This window comes from Pogonomyrmex barbatus, unplaced genomic scaffold, assembly GCF_055798465.1.
Source record: "Pogonomyrmex barbatus isolate J1 unplaced genomic scaffold, ASM5579846v1 scaffold18, whole genome shotgun sequence".
Classification (NCBI taxonomy): domain Eukaryota; kingdom Metazoa; phylum Arthropoda; class Insecta; order Hymenoptera; family Formicidae; genus Pogonomyrmex; species Pogonomyrmex barbatus.
The window spans coordinates 4,659,244-4,681,737 of record NW_028297114.1 but is presented as its reverse complement, the minus strand read 5'-3'; the positions used below and the strand labels follow the sequence as shown (position 1 = coordinate 4,681,737).

At 43.9% G+C, this 22,494-nt stretch overlaps 1 protein-coding gene across 2 annotated transcripts in view; it reads right to left on the bottom strand.

The window, feature by feature from the left end:
- Nucleotides 1-5,494: 5,494 nt before the first annotated feature.
- The window catches only part of LOC105431739 (neural cell adhesion molecule 2), a 30,281-nt gene continuing 13,281 nt past the window's right edge, over nt 5,495-22,494 (bottom strand). The window contains exons 2-9 of one of the 2 annotated variants that reach the window (XM_011646152.2): nt 14,958-15,302; nt 13,186-13,500; nt 12,667-12,818; nt 12,429-12,573; nt 11,896-12,189; nt 11,133-11,522; nt 10,094-10,411; nt 5,495-6,534 (exon numbers count right to left, since the gene is read on the bottom strand). In XM_011646152.2, coding sequence (XP_011644454.2) covers nt 5,981-6,534; nt 10,094-10,411; nt 11,133-11,522; nt 11,896-12,189; nt 12,429-12,573; nt 12,667-12,818; nt 13,186-13,500; nt 14,958-15,302 — 2,513 coding nt within the window. In that variant the 3' untranslated portion in view covers nt 5,495-5,980. Of the gene's footprint in view, nt 6,535-8,583; nt 9,382-10,093; nt 10,412-11,132; nt 11,523-11,895; nt 12,190-12,428; nt 12,574-12,666; nt 12,819-13,185; nt 13,501-14,957; nt 15,303-22,494 lie in introns of those variants that run through there. The other variant, XM_089075215.1, reaches the window with a different exon arrangement.

The following is a 22,494-nucleotide window of genomic DNA, read 5'->3' as shown; positions in this document are numbered from 1 at the left end:
AGTTAAGGCGTAATACGGTAAAAAGTAAAACGGGAAATTTAATATCGCAACAGATTGGTCGATCGTGATCAGCGGTTATTCGTGGAAAATCCGCAGCCGGAGGTACAAGATGGAATTCACGGCTGGCGCATATTTACACCCCTTATACGAGATGCGGAGGGAACATCTGCAAGACGTGGCGCGCGCGCGCGCGCGCCGACATTACGAAGGATTGCGGTTGCATACTGCAGTTGATGCTCGGCGATAGACAAGCAGCTTAGCTGCTTGTACCAATCTGTCGCGTCCTAGTTTAGCCTCTAATTATTATGCATTATCATGCAAATAGATAGCATTTAATCGACTTCCCGCACGAAGCGGCGCACGTCTCACGCGAGAACTCTTATCGCGGTCCGGCTACTCGAAAACGACAAAAACGAAAAAAAAAAGTTGGGAAGAAAGTGAGACACGTCCGGCTGTCGCGGCATTCGCAGAACATTGTGGATGGAGAGAAACGCCGTTTTAATCGCGTCAGTAAGATAGCAGAAAGCCGCGCGAAGTAGGCTGTGGAAAACAGGAAATTAAAGGAATATTAGGAAACGGGTTATGAGGAAACATGCCTCTCTCTCACTTCCTCGTTCTCTCTGTCGTCCTTCATTTACCCGGTATATTTCTATTCTCCGTAAATCTTTTTCATCGGGAAATTCGACGGCGCGCGAGATGAAATTTATGAACTCGAATGCCAGGACTTTCCTCTCTTCGCAAAAGAAGGAAAGCAGATCCGCGAGACACTTAACTCGGTAACATCAGGAGGATCTATAGGCAGACAGAGAGAGAGAGAGAGAGAGAGAGAGAGAGAGAGAGAGAGAGAGAGAGAGAGAGAGAGAGAGAGAGAGAGGGGCAGGCAGGCAGGCAGGCAGGCAGGCAGGAGCCAATTACTTTAGCCGGGGAGGTAAAAAAGTAAAATTTGTAACGGAAGTTCGGCAATGGTACGGGCAAGGCCAATTCTTGACATATCATGGCGTCGAGTTTCGAAGCGAAATATCCGGTTCCCGTACATTCGATCTTTCCATTGAACGTATTTCAACTTTATCTAACGACTGCGTTAGATAGATACTAGGTCGACCTTTCTTCGCTCATATCCTGCAGGTGTAAGGGGGATACGTGATCAGTGAAATATTAAACCTTTCAGCATTATGTCGAACGCTATTTATACCATTATTGTTGATAGGGACGGAAGAACTAATGAAACTACACACACACACACACCACACACACACACACACACACACACACACACACACACACACACACACACACACACACACACACACACACACACACACACACATATATATATATATATATATATATTGCACAGAATAGGAAGAGTATCACATTCTCTTTGGCAGTTTTCTGACCGTACCATAGACGATAAAGAAATTTAATATGATCATGATTAAATTAAATAAAAAAGTTTGTCAAGTTTCTCTCTTATATAAAAATTTTGTTATACAAGAATCATATAGATTACATATACACATATATATAAAAAATTATAATGCCAATTTTGGAATATCTGGTTTTTCGAGTTTCTCAGTTCCAACCGAGTCTAAATTTATCAAATAATTCACATCGAATCGCTGATATTCTGTTATGTTTCCTTCGTCGTCTCTTTCTTTCTCTCTTTCTGAAATTCACCTTGCTATACCACACTTTTACGATAAGCGCGATTACACTTTACGGCGGGTCGCAAAATCTATATTCCATACGCGGTGGCTTTATACAAGCTTACGCCATTTTCTCATAAAAATGGACAAGATACGACTGACGTTCGCCACCATCGAGAAAGTTTTCGTCCGCGTAATTTCACCGACGACAGTTCGGGAAATGTCGCGCGTCCACATTAGCCTTCGCGGTCTGTAGAGCGAGAGGAAAAACAAATCGGTTTCTCGCTTTTGACGCGAAAAAAAAAGAGTAGGGAAAAGAGAAAAAAAGGAAGAGAGACAGATAGATAGATAGAGAGAGAGAGAGAGAGAGAGAGAGAGAGAAAAAAAGAGAGAGGGAGGTCGATTTGGCGAACGTAATTAGCCGCTTCCGACATCCAGTCGAAGCGCGTAACTGGCGCGTCGAAAATTTTCCCGAGAAAATTACTGCGATCGCGTCTACGGCGCCTCGCTCCCGGCGGATACCACGCCGTAAAATTTCACGGTATCATACCGCGAAACAATATCTCGATATTCCCGCTTTCGAAGCCGCGTCGCGGATACGATGCCCCGAGGGCCTCCGTCATGGTTACTTTTGTTCTACGACTATGGCGGAGGTTCCGCCGATCCCGTCGTCTCCGTTACGCGGCTTTCCGATAGTCGAAACGTCAACGCGCGCATGTAATGCATATAATGCATGGCGATGCGCGCGTAACACGCAGGTAAAGCAACGACGCAATCAATATATAACGAGGCAAACGTATGCGGAAAATAGACGCGTAAATTATGCGCGCCTGAAAATTATATTCACCGTTCTGTTAACACGAGAGGAAGGTATAATTTCTCATATATATACGTATACGTATCGGCGATATACTATAATTGATATCGCTGTATTACGCATAATAGATTATAATGTAACGTTACGTTTCTTTCTTTCTTTGAATAAATTTGTCGAACGACAGACGGAAAAAGTGATTAAGTGAATAAGCCGGGGAGAACGAAATGTAAAAATTGCGAGCGAGTGGAAAATAATTGAGCGATATCTGGACGATAGTATTGACTATACGCCAGAAATCTTATCAAAAAATATAAAATTTTTCATGGTATCGTATCGCGAACAGTATTCCCGATATTCTCCGTTCCGTAGCATCGCTAGTACGATACCGCGGGGGCTTCCATTACTATTATTCTCGACCTGCAGTCGTTCGAGTTCACTACCATGAATAAATACAGTCTTTTCGGACCAGAATTTTGAGTCTTTATACTTTTGATACAACCATCTTATAGATAACGATAAAACGTATTCGCTTCATCGCTTCGTTTTACGCGAGCATTGTATTTTACATATTTTACATATCATTTAGTAGTATCATACAATTATAGTTATTTTTAATTAATTTATCTTTAATGACAAGTCGCGACGTTTCCATTACGAGATCGTCAATTCGTAATCGCGAGTGACGGTGGCAAGGCTTCGTAAATAACAGGCTGTCGTTGCACGATACCAATGAGATTTCTCGGAGTAAACACCCGAAATGTCGACAACAGGAACTAAGTAATATTCCTGACAGTACGATCTAAAATGTTAATTTGTCGAATAGTCGCGCGAAATGGGCGAAGAACCTAATTCACCGGGATAGCCGAGTGCAAATTAACGACGCCGTTCAGCGTTCTATTTGGGAATAGGATTAACGAAATACTTAATGCAATCGCGCTCAATCTTCATTTAGTCGCGTATTCACGAAAACGAAATTAAGTCTTATGCAAGAATAAACGTCTATCATTGTCAGAGGGAATAATTAATTTCTTCGCTTTGATGCTTGAAATCACCGCTGTTCTTCAGATAACAAGAGGGTCTCAACGGCGGAATTTCATGAATCTGTGTCTAAATAGAATTTCTCATTCGTACTTTCTCTCTGTGGAGAAACGCGTTTACCAATGTATGTAAACGCCTCAACTTGTAATTTGATAAGCCCGGATGCTAATCTCTTGAACATTTTAGCTTCAATTTCGCTTCATAACGTTTTAAAAAAATCAATAAGCAGTTATTATCCTCTTATAATTCGGACAAAAATACAGAAAGAAAAAAATAACTATTCTTTCGCTTTCCGCTTTTTATTGCCTCTATCCATTTTTAATGTTATAATTATTTGATAGAGAAAAATCGATGTTCATCAAGAATATCATGACTGTATAAAAATAACAGCTGTTATTTACGTCTACTGAAATGTTAACTTTTTCTAACAGAATCAACGCTAAAGTTTTTTTGAGGAGAGAATGTAAAGCTATATTTAAAATTTTAATTTAGCTAATAAGCTATAAGTAAAAAGTAAATAATGAATTATTATTAGTTAGTGTAAGAACGTCACTCTGGGATTATTCACTGTCGCTCTGCAAACCTCAATTCTTCGCAGCCGACGCTTCGTCCCGACGCGAGGATTACTCTCGAGGGGCCGACGAGCGCAAGAGCACTACGTGTATAAGAGTCGTCAAATTATTCTGGACGTACTTGTCGACGGTCGTGCATCCACCTGACGTCGGGAAACTCTCTTTGGGATATATCGTGGTTTGTTTACCCGAAACTAACGTCCCTGTGTGTTGCCAGGAAATCCGTCTCTGTCACTTCGTATACAAAGGACTTGGGGGACGGTGTTGGCGAACGCGAGGACGGGATAAGGGGGACAAGCGATGGCGGACGGAAGAGTGTCATATAACGACAGCTTATTTCGCACGACGTACCCCGGACGTCGATGACCAGGAGTGACCGGCAGATAAACGACGAACCCGAGGTGGGTGGGAGGCTTGAAGATCGAAGCCGAGTTCATGGAGCGATCGAATCGCTTACTTCCGCCGACTCGCCGGATCGCTGGCAGTTTATTTCCGCCCCGGCGTGGAAGCGGCGAGAGTCGATGGGCTCGAGGGGCGCGTTGTCCTAACAATGTGATTTATCGTCGTCTACGAGCCCTGACAGGTCCCCGTCATCGTCGGTACACAGACAGCAGGTCGCCCACGTCGATTTCTAGCTTATCGCGCAACCGGCGGTGATAAGCGGCTTACTGGAAGTCTGTCGAAGAGCAAACCATCGGCGGCGTTGCTGAAATAGCGCAAACAACGGAAATCGCGCGGCTTAAGGACGGGCTGCAGCGGCTGCGTCGCTCGACGATCAGACACGCGATCTATAGACTCGTACGTGTAGAGAGTCGGAGATCGGATCGCCTTGATTTCCTCGGAATTTTCGTCATATTCCTCTCGTAACGTGAAACATTAATATCTAAAGAGAGATCGATTATATATATATATATATATATATACACACACCATACATCCGATAGTATATTTGATACTTTTGATATTCACTTCATTTATTTATAATTGGGCCAAAGTTAATATTCTATACGACTAAGCCGTTCACATCGCGTGCGAATATTGCGGCCGTATGACGTTGTTAATAAGTGCCAATTTAGCCATCGGCTGGCGAACCAATTCACCAACCTGTCAAACTGTCAGCGTGGCGGGCACGCGAACATGCGCGAGTGTCCAACGAATCCGTATACCGAGCATAGCGCACGTCGACGTCGGGCAACGATGGACAATTTTTAGCTGCGTCGAGAGGACTCATTAACTGAAATAAGTCGGAGTCGTGGAAAATGAAATGCCAGACTTGTCCGGAAGAGATTAATCCCTTTTTAATACTTACCCTGACTTTGTCGTACTGGCGAAAACTTTAAATAGCTAACGCTAATCTAATTGCTTACGACGAACGGAATATCGCATGGGATCGTATAATGTAAATGACAACAGCGAGAACGTGCATATTAAACAACAAGATTTATTATCCGTATATACAAACGTTTACATACCCATTTGACCATTTAATTAACCACGAAGCACGATAAAACATCCGTAGACAAAACATTTACGCTCCTCCAGACATTCGCGGATAATTTTACGGGAAGGCTTCCGACGAGAGACAGAGGTGGTAGGAAATCTTTCTTTTCTTTTTTCTCTTTTTTTTTTCTAAACGGCGGAAAATTATTGTCTCTGTACACCGCGCGTGATCGCGCCCTGGCGTCCCAAGTATCACGTTTTCCTTAGAACGAAGCTAACGCGGCTATCTCTTACGGCTAGGTGAAAAACAAGAATAGGAATGTCGAATCGACGTGCCGATCGTAAGGTGGGTCCTTAACGGTATTTATTGTCTATTTACAAACGTCGTTAATCGCATACGACGGTTTGGCGAGTATCGGAGGGTACTGACCCGGATAGCCGAGCGCAGGGAGTCTTTCTACCTCCGTCTATATACAACTCTCCTGTACACGCAGACTCCTCGTGTAGATATCGTGGGTACGATGCACCGGCAGCGTGCTGGGCCGTATCGGACTCAGGCTCTTCTCGCTCTTTTCCACGTAGCCGTTCGGATAGATCCAGGAGTCCTTGGCGTGAAGCACCGAGGAGGGCGACGGATAATCGAGGTCCTCGAGGCACCTGAAGTCCTTGGCTCTCTCCGACGACTTGCTGGACGTGTAGTCCGGCTCAAAGATGTCCGGCCGTCTCTCGACGGTCTTGCTCGGTATCACGTCCGGATCGTCGTCCGGTACGTCCACGTTTATCTGCTCCTTCAAGTCGTCCCGGCGAGCCTGATTCGTCGCCGGCGGCGCCGTCGGCCGGTCATCCTTGCTCTCGTATTGCAGCGGCTCCGTCGTCTGTGCCTTCGTCCTCTGCGTTGGATGGTTTCGACGGTACAGAGTCAGCGTTATCCCGACGATCAGAATGCAAATGGCGGTTACACCGCCGGCGAAGCACGCCACTAGGAGGCTATAATCCGTTGTCTCGTCCGAAATCCCACGACCTGTAGGACGACGAAACGTAAAAAAAAGGTATGACTCGCTTGGAAATGTCCGATAGGAGTTATTTTTGTAAGAATAACAGGATTTTAGGATATATATTGTTAGATCGTGTGTATTAATAGCGTAACCTGTTTCCAAAACGGTAATCTAATAAGGCAGACAAATTTTCAACGATGGATTTTAAGTAACTTGACAGTAAAAGTTGACGGACGAAGTCCAAAAGAGAGAGACTAGATCTCCTCGTCTCGATAAAATGCTCGATATCCGCGCGAGAAGAAGGAATTTTGCTATCGCGGCAAAACCGTCCCTGCTGCTGTTGCTGCACATTCGACGTGAGAGTGACCAATTTCACTAACCAATTATTCGATATTGCAGCAAAATCTGTTTCGTTGATAAAATAAAAAGGTTCTTACCCGTGCGCATGTGTGTGCGAGTGAAATTTGTTCGCGGAAAACAAATTTGCCGTTAAAGCAAATTCAATTTGCTGCCAAAGCAAAATAGTCCGTTTTGAACGAATGCATTTTGCTATTAATGTGCATTTAACGGTTTTCTCTTGAAACGCTCGCTTGACATAATTAACATATATGAACATTAGCATTACATAGCGATACAAGAAGCATTTTACCGATCCTATTGCTGTTTACGCCGCTAAAGTACGCACAGCTTCATTCGCTTATACTCGGATGATGACGATACTTGTGAGATGAGCACGGCGCGTGCGTTATCGATCGCACATACGAATGTCAAGTTAGTTTTGGACCATCGACAGTGCGCGCACATCACAATTCGATAATTAAGCGGCAATCAGCCACATCGGATTAGTGCGTAACGATGGGAATGCGCTTCAACGTTTTCTTTTTGGATTCCAGCAAATCGATTTCCATTAAACGGCAAATTTCGTATCGGCAATTTGCGTCGCAAGAGACGTTTTATCCGCGCGCAATGCATTATGGACACTTTAACATTACACGAGACGAAAATCCACATAATGAGGAATCATCGTGCAAATTTCACGAGGTAAAACCCGATAATAATTCCAACGATAGCTCTCTATATTTAATGCGGGAAAGTAAATTGGAAAACTTATCGCGGAATCCGGAAAAATGTATCTTATATTAATTATCAGGTTTTCATTACCGTCTACGATTATAACATCGAATTCCGGATTTATTCAGCTCGGATTATCGCGATATCTAAATCCGCTGGTCGTACACTCCTCTCGGGATTAACAGCTGACCGTTGCGCGCAAAACATGTGATTTCCCGACGCGTGTATATATATATATATATATATATATATATATATATATATATATATATATCTGTATATTCTCTCCGGCCGGCAAAGAACATTCGTTCTCATCAGGATGAACATCCGAACTGATGGCGACATCAACAGCAACGTCCGGCAGTGTCGTTCATTCCGACGTGTCCGGTAAACGAGATTCGCTTTTTCCGTGTACTTATTGGATCACGGAGGAAACGCAGGCAGCTTTCGGAAGCAAAGATTAAGAGGAAGGCGGAGGAACGGGTCCGCGGACGGAGATGGCCAGGCTCTTTGGAATTCAGAAAACGCCTCGGTTCGTTAGCCAACGAACGGTCTCTCACGGCCCTGTGTGTGCACGCACGTGTATGTACGTGTACGATCCGTGTAGACACATATACACCGTGACGTGCATAACACGCGCGCGCAAACGTACACGATCGAGAACGGAAGGTGGACACGCGAGCGCACGGTTGTCCGAGTCCGTCATCCCAGAGTTTCGGCGGCTGCTTTCCCATCCCCTTGAGCGTTTCTCCATCGCTGTACCGTTAAGACAGAGTATTTGTCACTCCCCCCCCCCTCCCCCCGTGGGAATAGATGGAAGCTACTTGGACACTTGGCGTAAGCGTCTGGGAGCGTTTGAGAGGGAGCGCTTGAACGCGCTTCTCGATACGCGACAGTGGGGGTACGCAGCCAGGATTCGAAATGAGCTTGCCGGGAGTCGCGAGATGTGCGCGTGCACACGTGCGTGCGTACGTGTGCACACGCACACGAGAAGAGCGATACACACACACACACGCACACACACACACACACACACCACACACACACACACACACACACACACACACACACACACACACACACACACACACACACACACACACACACACACACACGATTGCACGTCGCGTTACCACACGGTGGAATCGTGCGCGAGCCGGCATGAATAACCCATGAGGATGGAAATTAAAGACGATAAATGCAGCTGGAATGAGGCAAGCAAAGAGATTTGGATTTTATGGGGTTTTAATTCAAGGTCCGCGTGGAACAGCGCGTGATACGTATGAAGGCTCTGCGGCGTGGGGGTGGCGGAGCGCGATGGCGTTTTCTCAAAAGCGATGCTGAATTTCTGTAATTGCATAAGTTTTGACGGAAATCGTTGATTAGTAATGTCGACTCAGTACGACCCCGATCGTCGATATAGATTAATATTTGATCAATCCCACGATCCCATGTATCGTGCTTGATTACAGGAATGTCACGACAAGATTACGACTGTCGAATCCGAAATAGATTTAATCGATATCAGAATGTGGCAATAAAATTTCTTTATTGCCAGGATCGATAACCAAACTCGTGAAACATTTGTTAAATGGTTTATTTGCTATTATGAGAAATAAATGCATAGCTTCATATCTAACTTGCTGTAGTAGTCATGAAAAAGACAAAACATCTTGATAGAATTATACTGATAGGATATATCGTTCAGACGAGGTCGTTCCTCCGGGATAATAATATCATTAGAATCTCAAACGGGATTTATTCGAAAAAATGACAGAACTCACCAGTGTACATGGCTACTCCTTCAATTTATAAAATAGTAAGCCAGAAAAAGCGTAAAATCTTTAAAAATAGTAAAAATTTAAAAAGATACGTCATGATGAGAAATATATTAACGAATAAGTCTTTTATAAAATAAAGTTAAAATATTTTCAGATCGTCGAATTCCCCTAAATTTTGTCAAAAATAAACAGGAACATTTATAATGTACCGACATGTATACTTAACTCCATCGTGCAATTCAATCCAATTAAGAATCCAGCTGAACATTTCGAAATTCTTTCCACGATTGCACTTTAACGCTTATTAACTTATCTCTTTATTATTTTATCTCTAACATTAAGATTACGTAATAAGGGTAAGAGAACTAATTATGACAGGCAAACACTATTGACACTAATACAATCTATATACACTAAGTCATCGATAATGACTGAAAATTACACACGAAGAAGATATAGCGAAGATTTTCCCAAGAATAAATTTTCTACAGACCTTTCATAATCTCGCGAGCATAATTTCATCGAGACTATGGGATTCGTCAATAAAGATTTATTCATACCATCTCGCGGCAAATTATTTCATTTAATTCGCGGTTCGATTAACGATTTCGAAATAATAATTATCGATACGTAACGTTCGCTTATAAGTGTACAGTTCAGATGAGGTCGTTCCTCCGGGATAATAATATCGTTAGAATCTCAAATAGGATTTATTCGAAAAAACAGAACTCACCAGTAGTGTACATGGCTACTCCTTTGAGTGTGACCGGTTCTAAAACAACGGGATCGCTGCGGCCCTTTGCATTGACGGCATAAAGATGAAGCCTGTAATTCCGTCCGGGCTCTAAGCCGGGAATCTCGAAAACTGGACCGGATGAGCCGGATCTATCGGTGTGATTCAGGTAGATGGTATTGACATGATAAACGTTCTCCTCGCTGTAGACCTCTAGCTCGTAATTAGTCAAGGGCAAACCGCCGTCGAATCCCTCGGAGCACCTGACGATCAGCCAGTCCGCGTCCCTGGAGTCGGTGGCTTTAAAGTCTTCGTGACCTGTTTCACACGGACGCACACATGTCGAGGCGGTTAAGCTCCCTTTCGAAGGAAGAAAAACACTCGGACTCGCTAGACCTAATTGCTTCCCGACGCGAGCGTCGCCGTGGTAAAGCATACTCGATAGCGTCGATTAGGGGTTCAGACCGAATTAATTGGATAATAGTCTTAACTAGACTTGCATAATAAGTATATAGAGCATATTCCGGGAGACTGTAATTAGCAGCGCTGATCTGGAATTGCTACTCTAACTAACTATAAATCCCCGGTCCGTCGTAATGCGATCGTAAATCTGACCGAATGTGAAAGGTAACCTTTAAAATGAGTTATATTGGAGCGCTGCATTGTTTACCGAGAACTGCACTTTAATTTAGTTGTGATCGGAAAATGTCTTCGAGCTTTCGTCTTGTCTAAAATAAAAATTTAAAAAAAAATACTGAACGTTATCTAAAAATTTTAATAAACGACTTTACTATAAAGGGCCAGTTATCTAATTAAATTACAGGAAAGAAGATCCCGTTTAAAAGCATTGATGATCAATAAAGGCTAATTTCACGGGTATTTTCATGGTTATCGCATCTTTCGAGGGGAAACAAGGAAACAAGCTGTTGAACGCAACAAAAGTATCGACCACAAGGCGTCATCCACGATGATGGCCGGGTGTAATGGCGCATTTAGCAGGTCGTTGCGAGGGTTGCCGGGACCCTCCCGGCTCGCTTACCCATTCGGTACGCGTAGGGTCCGGTCGACTGGAGGGCCGTGCAGTTCTGCAAGGGATAGGGCTTCCCGGCGACGATGATCTGAAAGAGACAGGGCGTCTTCTGCGTCCCTATCCGATTTGTCGCCAGGCAGGAAACCGTGCCGTAGTCCATGTCGTTCTCCGGCGTATAATTCAGTCTGGAGCCGTGCCAGTGGCTCGTGATCAGGCTGAGCGGTTTGACCTGAGAGTATCTCGTGGCCGGTACGCTCATCAACTCCCCGGAGTTGTTGAATGTCCACTGGAAGGTCGTGGGCGGCGGTTTCGACTGTACGCCGCAGACCAGAGAGATCGTTTCGTGCTTCAGGGCGCCGACCACTTGGGTGGAAGAGCCGTCCTTGCAGATCGGTGCGTCTGAAAATACGAGGGCGCCGGCTGGTAGATTTAATTTACCGCGACGCACGCTCTCGCGCGCTCGTGGACGCTCGTAACCGTTGAGAAAAGTAAAGGCGATTGTGAAGCCGTCGAATAGGCGATCTCCGATTTCTATTCCTTACAACGGAGCGATTGATAATTGACGGTTTTATGTAAACGCGACTTACCAGCGCGCGACCAATATCGACAATGTTGCGATAGGTGAGTGAATGCATTAATAAAATTAGAATAACGACGTTGTCACCGCGCCGGGGAGGGCTCGAGATGATGAATTAAAAACACTCGTGCCGAGCTCAGTCAGCACCTCAATCGCGCTCGGATCGATTCGAACATAAAAAGGGATTGTACTCACACATCACTTCGAGGGTTACTGGTCGACTCGCGGATTTCCCTTCGACGTTAGCTGCCATGCAGCTATATTCCCCGGCGGAGCTTTTCGTCACGCTCTGCAATACCAGGGATTGCCCACCGGGAAGAATAATCCCCGCGGTGGCGTTCTGATGCAATTCCTTGCCGTCTTTGAACCAAAGTAGCTTGTAAGACTTTGGATTGGCTCGTACGTCGCACTCAAAGTAGACGTCATCGCCCTCGTTTATATCATTCGCCTTCAAACTGGAACCCAACTTAATGCTCACCACCGGCGCGTCTGAAAGCATCGGTAGCGAGAAGTATCTCTCGTTCATTTTCTATAATTTCGTACGCGGTCGCAAATAGAAAATTATCGTTGAGAGAAGAATATTGAGGGAAGAAAATGAAGAGATAGGTATCAAGATTCAACATTAATTTCAAATTGAAATTTTATCTTGTACGCTAACGAGAATTGTACTAAATTAAATTAAAGCAATAATATTCACGATAAATAACGAAGGAAAAGTAATGACTTACAGTACACCAATAAATGCCATTTATCCTCCAAGGCACTGTTAGGCACCACGGGATTTTCCGCTCTACACGTCAAAAATTTGCCATCGTCTTCGATGGTCGGCACGTAGCTCAGCACACTTCTCGTGACGTTCGGATTGTCTGCAAACTACGAAGAACTCAGAATCCAGACCATCGCGATGTAGAAACGCATCCCATATATTAAAAACGATAATTGTCCGTTCGCGAAAGATATACTCACATTTCTAGCCATATGCTTGACCTGGTGAGTCCCTTTCCACCAGGTGATCACCGCTTCCGGTCTGGAACCCGAACTGATACACTCGATCTCGTAAGTTCTTAATGCCGACAAATGAAATCGCTTATTCGTAATGTTGACCATGAGCGGTTTCACTGCGATTAAGAATTAAGTGATGATGAATTGGGTATACAATGTCCATCGAGATATTTTAATTTTTCTCCCCTCATTATATATTATATATCAATTTACAAATTTTAATAAATCTTCGAGGTAGAATTAGTGCAACAATAAATAAATTATTTACACTTAATGGACATACTTAATTACATAAATCTTTTTATGTTTTTTTTTCGCGAAATTTAATATTAAAAAAAAAATAAGAAAAAGACGAAGCAAGAATAAAAATTACTTTTATAAAAATTATTGTTATAAAAGTTACTTTGTTGTCTAATCTATAAGTTATTTTTAAAACTTTCATCCGACTGATATAAATATTAAATATATCTCTGTTGCACTCACGATTTACATCCAACACAATCTCAGCCGTCAGAGGTGTCATAAGCTGAGTATTGCTCGCTTTACAAATTAGCCTTGTACTCAGGAAGTCCCTGGTAACCCTCGGGATATCCAGTCGATTTATCGTTATATCATCGTGCTCCTGCGTATACGTATCGTCTAGAACTTTGCCGTCGAAATACCACGTGACCCTCGGTGGAGGCGACCCTCCGATCACCTCGCAGAATAGGGACATCTCGCTTCCCTCGTTAAACGGTTGCATTATTTCAGCCCGATTCCTGCTAGTGCCGGTATATATCACCGGCTTTTTCGGTGGCACTGTCAGCAAATCAAATTTCGATCATAGAAATTTATTTCCGTGACATCTGCACTGCGTGTCACGTGTCCATTATATCGAATTATATATACGATTTCCGTCGTTATCATTTTCTAATAAGATCGATTCCATTCGTTAAATAAATCTACCATCGACATATATACTCCCCGTAATCTCGATAAAATAATAAATTAAACCGATTTAATAGTTTTCGACAGATCGAAATCGGAGCAAACACGTTTAAATCTCTGAATCCTCTTAACTAGGCAACGTTATTCAATTTCCGCGTCGTGAAATCGCATCTGCGACGGGTAACGGCCGCGAAATGAGAATTAAGATATAACGGCCAGGCTTGATCCTTTTTTTTTTTTCTGAGAGCACGCTGGTGACCACAGGTGATATTAACACCTGTTGAGTCAGTACTACGACATTGAGTTAATTGATTCAGAATCGTATTGCTGTAATTGCATCGATCTTACAAACTGAGCGCATCGCGATGACCTGACGGTTGTTTGTTCCCACATCTCGCTGGAATTGATCCAACCGCATCCCTCCGTAATTTTATTTCGTCTCATAGGTTTATTTCCACATGACTATCCAATATCCTGCTGCACACGGAAAGTTGAGGCCGGCGAATCAAACTATCTCTCCGATTTACTACTGTTTTCCGCGGTTATGCACCGCTCTCGCGTAAAGCTCTCCAGTGCACATAATACAAAACGAATAAATCACGAATAAACGGGGACGCCTATCCATAAGCGCCGTCTGATTAAAATCCCATAAAACACAGTCCGTCGCTCGATAAGCCACGATTTTGCATCATAAAATGCGACATCCCGCCGTAATAACAGATAATTGGAATAATAATGAAAAATTAAAGCTTCCGGAAGACAGTTGAGATATATTTCTAGATTACTTATAATTTATTTTGTTTTTTTTAAATATTAAATATCTTGCCAGTTTTTATGTATCATATTTTACGTAAAAAATTTTTTAGAAAAATGATAGAAATATTATCTCGTAATACATTCATACATAGCGTTTATCGAATTACGTTAATCATTATTTTTAATTTTTGTATTTTTCTATATTTTAATTTTAACAAATTATTATATAATCCCAAATTATATATAATATATAAAAAAGTTTCTATTTGTATAGGGATTCAATTTATCTAAATTTTACTTAATTTTTTATTCGTGCATTTCTTTCGCAGAAGAAGACCTCAAATAGCATGTATAGTAAATAACGTTTCTTCTCAATTATTTCACAAGCAACGTTACAAATTTGCCTTACTTAAATGTGAGAGTTATAACAGTATAAAATTGATCAAGATATTAAATTATCCAATAGGTGAATTTGGCAGAAATTTGAATATTTAGAATATCTTAGAATTATAATAATAAACTCAGAGTTATTTGCGCGAAGATAGAGATTCTCAGTTTTCATTGTGACTTACCTATGACTGTAAGGTTAATCTTCTGATTCTTCGTGGGGCTATTCTTAAAATCCACTCTGCATCTGTATACGCCACCGTCTGTGGACTCCAAAGGATCTATCTCGAGCTCGGCGGGCTTTACGTCCGTCTTCATAACCGCCCTTTCATCGAACACGTCCGGATCCGACCAAAGCCTCGCCTGAGCTATCTGCCTCCCCCGAGCATCCACGCTGTATATCGGTTCGCCGTCCTTTTCATCTTTGTACCAAAATACCATGATGACCGTCTCGTCTTTAATCGGCGGATCGATGTCGCAAGGCATCTGAGCTTTGAAGCCGGCCACTGCGCTAACGTCTAATATAAGCACTGAAAAGTAGACGGGGAAGCGACAGAGTTATCCTTATGAAAAGGATACGTTTCTTCTTATTATATATCCCTCGTATTACGTACATTTTAAGATTTCCAAAGAATCCTTCATATTCGTATTTTAAGATTCACCTTTCTATATTTTAACCGTCAGTTTTTCACAATTCTCTTTCCACCAATTTGATTAGTTAATTCTTTAAATATGAATCTAATCCTACAAGATCGATCTTAATGCTACTCTTTTCGGTTTTACGTTAATGAAACGAGTACCTCAAACGCGTTAACGCGAATGTTCTCACGGTAGTTACGTAATCGCAACGCATTGTGGACACGTACGATACGGCAATTCTCCAGCGAGGAAACACGCGCACTCTCGGGCAAGTGCCTCGTTGCGTTTCTACGCGGCTACGTTAACGGGCCCCGACAACAATGCTATTGTATGTTTTCTCATTGAGGCCGCAAATTTGGAGTTTTAGTCAGTCACCGTCGGCGCCGATCGAGTTACTGCAAATTGGTCGAACGTCCCCGGGCCGAACAAGCCGGGGGTGAACCAGTGAACAGAGGCAGAAAGCGTGCACGCGCGCGTGTGGTCGTGCGTAGAAACAGAATGCGGGGGAGGGGGGGGAGAGGAGGGTGCGCGTCCACCGATGGGACTGCACAATCTGGTGAATTCAATTAATCGGTCTACTTGCCGATTTATAACGACGCAGCTGACGCGCCAACCGCGTCGGGCGCGATTTTATTGCCTTTCATAGCCGTCTCATCCATCGTTCCGGGCGTCTAACGCCCGACCACGAGCGGTCTCGTTATCCTTTCCCACGTTGACCTTAGACGTAACGAGTGCCGGCAGAGCAGAGTTACCTTCAAAACGGAGATCGTCGTTCGCCACCGCCGTTGCCGGAGATTAATTGAGCGCGAACGCGGCTGACGTGAATCGGCTTTTTCCACTGCGAGACTCGGCGCCGAGCGTGGCGAGAGAAGAAAAACGCAGCCCGGTATAGCCCGACGCATAATCTAAAGTTTATCGACGATGTTAAATCTGATTTAACGATTGCGATGAAGACGATTTTAGAAAAGAACTCGGCTTACACAGCTATTTGATCTAATTGTTTAACTTCATTATTACGCCTTTTTTAAATTGCCGGAAAGATTACTAATTTTTTTATTTGACGATATGTGACTTCTGTTCGGGTGCAGGTATTCGTCGAAGCTGTTTCTTACTTCTCAGAATTAGATTCCGATATTAATGGAGAACGCGATCGATTGTTCTCTCGCTCGCATAACGGCGACCTGAATCTCGCGCGCATCCGAATTCTGCGCGGCTGTTGACGCGAGCTCTGAGATTCATCACGGACGATGGCGGTGTTAATGATACGATGTAATTAATGCCAGGTGATGAATGGCCTACGCACGAAGTAACTCGTTAACAAACGACAACGAGCACGTGGCTCCGCTTTCGCACCTTTGCGCTCCGCTGATACGTGGCTTTGAATATTCACACGTTGACGCGTTTGCATATCCGTGCATCACTGAAGTTATGCCCCGGGTGAAAATTGCGCGAGATTGCGTTATCGGGAATAGAATGCGTCACGTAAACATTTACAAAGAGCAAACCGAGATAACATAACACGTGAAATGTCATCATTTTCCGGATGCGGCTGCAGAGCGAGCGGGCACTTTTATAAAAAATTTATTAAAATCGGTGAAGCTCAACGTTGCGGAAATCCGCGACGTTAACGGCCGCGTTACGGGCACGGGATCGGTCGAGGAACATGCCGATTAAACATTACGGAAGACGGAAGGGGGTCGTTAATGACGCAATTAAAATGTTAATAGCACCGGCGAGTCCTATTACCTCGTTAAATCCTCTCATGAACCTCGCAAATTGATGACTTAGACAATGAACCATCGATGGACTCGGCGCACGCAGACGCTTACGTATTCCGCGTGCGTGCACGTACGTGCGTGCGCCGCCGCACGCGGACGCGTGTGTCCATATGCGGCTGTGCCCTCGCACCGCGTGTATCGCGTTTACTTGAGAGCGTGGCGAATATCCGTTTCTCGGGTAACGCGAAACACATACGTATCCCCGTCGACACGACGATCCCGGAGTAATTATTCAAAGCAAACACGAACGCCGTCGTGAATCGGTAATACATCGCATTACCCGCGCCCGTGTATACACGGGACATACGCGCGTACGGATTTAAACGCGCCGTACGATGCGAAGAGCGGATGCAAAGTAGCGCATTGATTGGTCGCATATTGATTGATATGGTGGAATCGAATTTGTCGACGTTCACCATTCAGGCGATTGTAAATTCAGCGAAATTCATCATCGTCGATATCCTGTATCTCTTGCGTAATAATTTGAAAAAAAAAAAACCTATATGCTCGGCTCGAACTGTTGGATTTTAGCAACGACAAGATTTTGTTATCTTTCATAAAATATCATAAAGCATCCATTCTTTGATTTCTTCCTTCTGAGATCGAGTACGCCATGATGTATGCCAATGTTTCCGCCGACTGTTTTCTAATACACAAAATCCAATTTGCGCTGCAGCCATACGCCAGCTTGAAAGTGCGAACCTTGTAATTTGATCAAAGCACCGCTGTAAACATCGCGAGAGCGCAAACGTGGATGCGACTTGTTCTCTGTAGACTCAGGCGTCGCTGGCAAACCGACGAGTTCGCCAAACATACGGAAGGTAGAAACCAGCACATCCGGAAAGCAATAAAAGGAAGATAGGTGGATGGCGATTGAAGGGCGAAATGGCGCGAGTTGCGGAAATTGTATTTCGCATATTTTTACATGTACGTTGAATATGAGTGAACGGAATGGAATTTCCGGTGTATCTACTTTGCAGACGATATTCCGACGCCGTTAAAAATGCGCACGGGGGTAGTGGCGCTAAGTATCGACGGGAATAAGAGAATTATCAAGCTGAAACTATTAATCTTCAAACTAACAATTGCCATTTCGTATTCTCTCGAATCTATAAGGAATGAATGGTCGGTATTTTCGCGCACGAGCACCGCGCCGTCGTGCAAACACGAGGCGCAACTTTCTTGCCAAGGTAAAGAATGCACTGGGAAAACTTTGACAAAATGCTCTTTACTTTCCCAGTCGCCGCAAAAGGGGGAAAAGATGGAAACGGGACATTGAACGAATATTCCATTTCTCAATGGGAAATCGTCGGTTACCCTTTCGAGTACGCCATCAACTCGACCTGATTCCTGCGTGTAAGTGGTACACAAGCGGAATAGGTAAACTTTAATATGTAGAAAAACACGGGGGATTTTGATTTATTTACGGATATTTAATAGAATATGAATGTTCTGCTTACATCAATCAATCGAAGAAAATCCATCGATTGATGTCTGTCTCATTTTCGCGATTTAATGTATCTTAAAATTTTGAACTCTTGTATGAGAGATGTGATGTCGCTTTTTCTTGAAAATATATAGGTTTGTATTCTGCGTAAGTTCTCTTTTATCGATAAAAGTGCCTCTCAAAATGGCTTGTAAACCTTCTCTGATTGACTATAAGTACTTTTAAAGACATTTTTATCGATAAAAGGGAATTCAAAATACGGATGGTGAATGGCAATTTCTATCGTGTATATTTTTATATATTTTTTATTCACAACTTACACTTTCTTAGGAGGGAGTGTACAGCTATAACCTCTAATGAGCAACGATGAAACTTATTAAAAAACCATAAATTTTCCATGGTCGATTATTATCGCCGGCCTGTTTGACTTTGTAACGTCAGTAATTCGTTTGGAGTCGCGCGCGTAAAGGGGTGTGTAAACGTGATGCCGGGCTCCTTTACCGCTGCATCCGGGAAAACGGCGTCAAGCCGCCCCCCGAAACCGCCGACTGAACAAACACGCGCCCGGTATGACGAAGAAGGCAAACCGAGGAACCGAGGGTTGAGGGTGGCACACGCGCGGGCGGATGTACACAGGTGCACGCAGGGAGAAACACTCCACCGATGGGTGGAGAACCCGGGGCCGGAGCCGGAGATACGCGGTGGTGGAGAATTAGAAGGAAGTAGATGAAGCGATAGAAAGGTAAAGGATAGAGAGGACGCGAAAGTAGGACAAATGTAGGCATGTTCGGCGGTGCGGGCCAATTCACGGGGTAAATTATTTAACAGGTCTCCCGATATGGCGGACGCGGAAACCGGCGGTGGTTTGTGTACCCTTTGCCACTAGCCCCCGATGTTTATCATGCGCCTGTTACAACAACGATGGTTAACGGGAAAGGGCAACAAATGCGGTAAGGCGCGGCTGTACGAGCGACAGAATTTGCTGTATAATTGGCATGTTGCGGGACATCAAGATGGGACGAGTAAACGCCGAGCGGAAAAGCGATCGCATCGATTGGATTGGACGCCAAAAGAGATCCATTTTCGTCGCTGCATTTCAACGATCCAATCGTGTTCGGGGGATCGAAAAATTCTTGGAACTGGGGCACGCGTTGCGTAATTCGCCGCTATCAGAATTCCTGGCGTTTTGTGACTGCACATAACACTTCAATAAAGTCCTGCTACGAGCCCGCGCCATGCTTGTCGACCAATAAAATCAGATTGCACGCGGAATCCGAACGCAGGGTGCTCCAGAATGTTGTACTTTGATTATGCTATCGTTTCTCCTTCCGTAACTTTCACGAACACGGCGCGTTCTAAAATTAAAAAAGAGATTCAAAATTTACATTTCGCGTTTTTATCGGATCAGTTTCTTCGTGCATTCAGACACAAGGAAATTAATTTTCATACCGAAATTTTGATGCTATTAACACATCAGATACCGTTCAGAAAATCGATGAAAATTTGTTGACGAAAATAGAAATAGTTTTCAGGGATAATACGATATAACATGTTTTATTATTATCTATGATATATCAGGTCTTGGTGTTTTTTTTGTGTGAAGCACAAAAAAACTCGTCTCGCTACGACATAATATTGAATTTTATGATGAATCAAGTGCGCAAATATTTTTTTCTTGTCTTACCCGGCCATATACGCGCACTGCAACAACACGCATCATCACTTTTCCAACTTTAGTCCGAAGGACATATACGTCGTTTTACGCCCTAATATACGACTAGTGATACTTCGCATTGTGAGCACCGCAATTCTTTCGCTGAAGTAACCGGAAACATCGCGTTATAGAGATTCATGCTGCTTTCTGGCAGGAATACGATGCGTTTTATTACTCTCTGAGGGATACATTCACCTAGATAAAAATAAGAAGGATTGCCTAATCTTGTCATGCTGTTATACGTTAATGCTCTATTTGCCCTATGTTCACCTGTGATCGAAATAGACACTGTTTTATTTGTTGATGATCGGACCGATTGGCGAATTAAATATTAAATGCCCGTCAGGATTTTTCAGCTACACAGAAATAGTGTCCCTAAATTTAAACGAACGACGATTAAATCGATGACTAAAACAATTTATCTATCCGAATTTGCTTTCATCTTTTATATTAAAAAATATCGCAAAAATCTCTTGCAGAATTTTTATAAGAAAAATTAATTCTGTAAGGTCTCTTCTGAACCCGAGGCTCAAAGTTAGAAATAGCAGCATTCCCTTCTACATTCCCATGGCGACATTAAAAGGAAAACGTTGTAAGGACATACGCATGTCGGACTAATACGACAGCTGAACGACACACGTATCCATGAGTTTTCTCGTAAAATGGTGTGTCCGAATATTATGTTCCGGAGTTCACTGATCAAAGTATCGAGGTCTTCGTAACGACATGTGAAAACAAGAGACAGCACCGAAATACAGACGCCAGAAAAGGATGACGAAAGGAATCGTTGTCGTGCGTTTAAAGGGAGCGGAACGCAGAGATAGCGATCATCGAATCAAATACATAAAAATGAAATATTTGCGACAAATCGTACGCTACAAATGGCAGAATTACGCTTCTTCCGGACAGGAGACGATTAGCGATGCGATTCAGCCACGGTCATTTTTGCAAATCGAATTGCAACGCAACACCTCGGGATATAGCTCGACACGCCGCGTGTGCATCGTAACGTGACGCTTTCACCGCGGAGGCAATTACGTTTCGCTCGCTTCCGAAAATTCGGCACGCCGGCATAATCCCTGAAATTACGTGCCGCGAAGCACAGTAGCGACGTCGCCTTCGTTAGAAATAATCCTCCGTGTCGGAGGCGGAAGCCCGGCACGATCTAACGGACCCGAATTGTCAATTCCAGCCGTACGTTGCCTCTACATTCTACACGCCGTTGTATACACTGGAGGCTATGTTTGTCCAATGTGATAGCCACCGGCCACGGGAATCGTCGGAACAAGGCGGGGAATATTTTATTTACCCTTGATTACACTTCACCTTTTCACCGGTCTCGGCGCGGAGTCGCGTTTTATTCAAGAACGAAAAACTCGTTACGAAAGCAATTTCTAATTTTTCATTGGTAAATTTATTGCGTTGCCCACAGGCCCCGAAACGGCGGTAAAACGGCGAGAGTTCTTCGGCTGTCCCGTGTAAAATATTAAATTAAATGCAAAATATATCTGCGTTTGCAGAGAGCTAATGTGCGCGTGGCGAGAACGTTGCACCGTTGTTGCTGGCTGTCCTCCCATAATAATGACGGCCGCAATGCGAAATAACCCGTGTATGTCCGCGTATACGCATACTCTCGCTCCTAACGCGTAATGATGCGGCGTTCGCACGGTGCGCCGGTGTATGAGTGCATAATGAAGGCTTCGAGAAAACGAATGATACTGCTGGAGAGCGGAAGAAACGACAGAACGAGAATAAATTGGACGGAGGATATCGCGAGGATATGTGTGAAAATGCAAGGTGTACGGTGAGGCGAAGGCTGAAGCTGTGAGAGCGAGAGAGAGAGAGAGAGAGAGGGAGGGAGGGGGGAGGGAGGAGAGGGGAGGGCACGAGAAGAGACGAGAAGAGCGAATTGTTATGCGGGATATAGCATATAGCATACGAGGAGCGACAAGGGGCAAGGGAAGAAGGGAGGGAAATAACTCCCGAAGCAGGTGCGACAAAACCGGTCGCGTCTCCGCACGCTGTGCCATATTTATTTGCCATCAGATAGGCAGTAACCTTTCCACCTATACCAGGCATTCAAGTTTCATCGAGCACATATAGGTATTTCTTCGCGAGAGGCGGAGAGAAGAAATCCCCGCTGA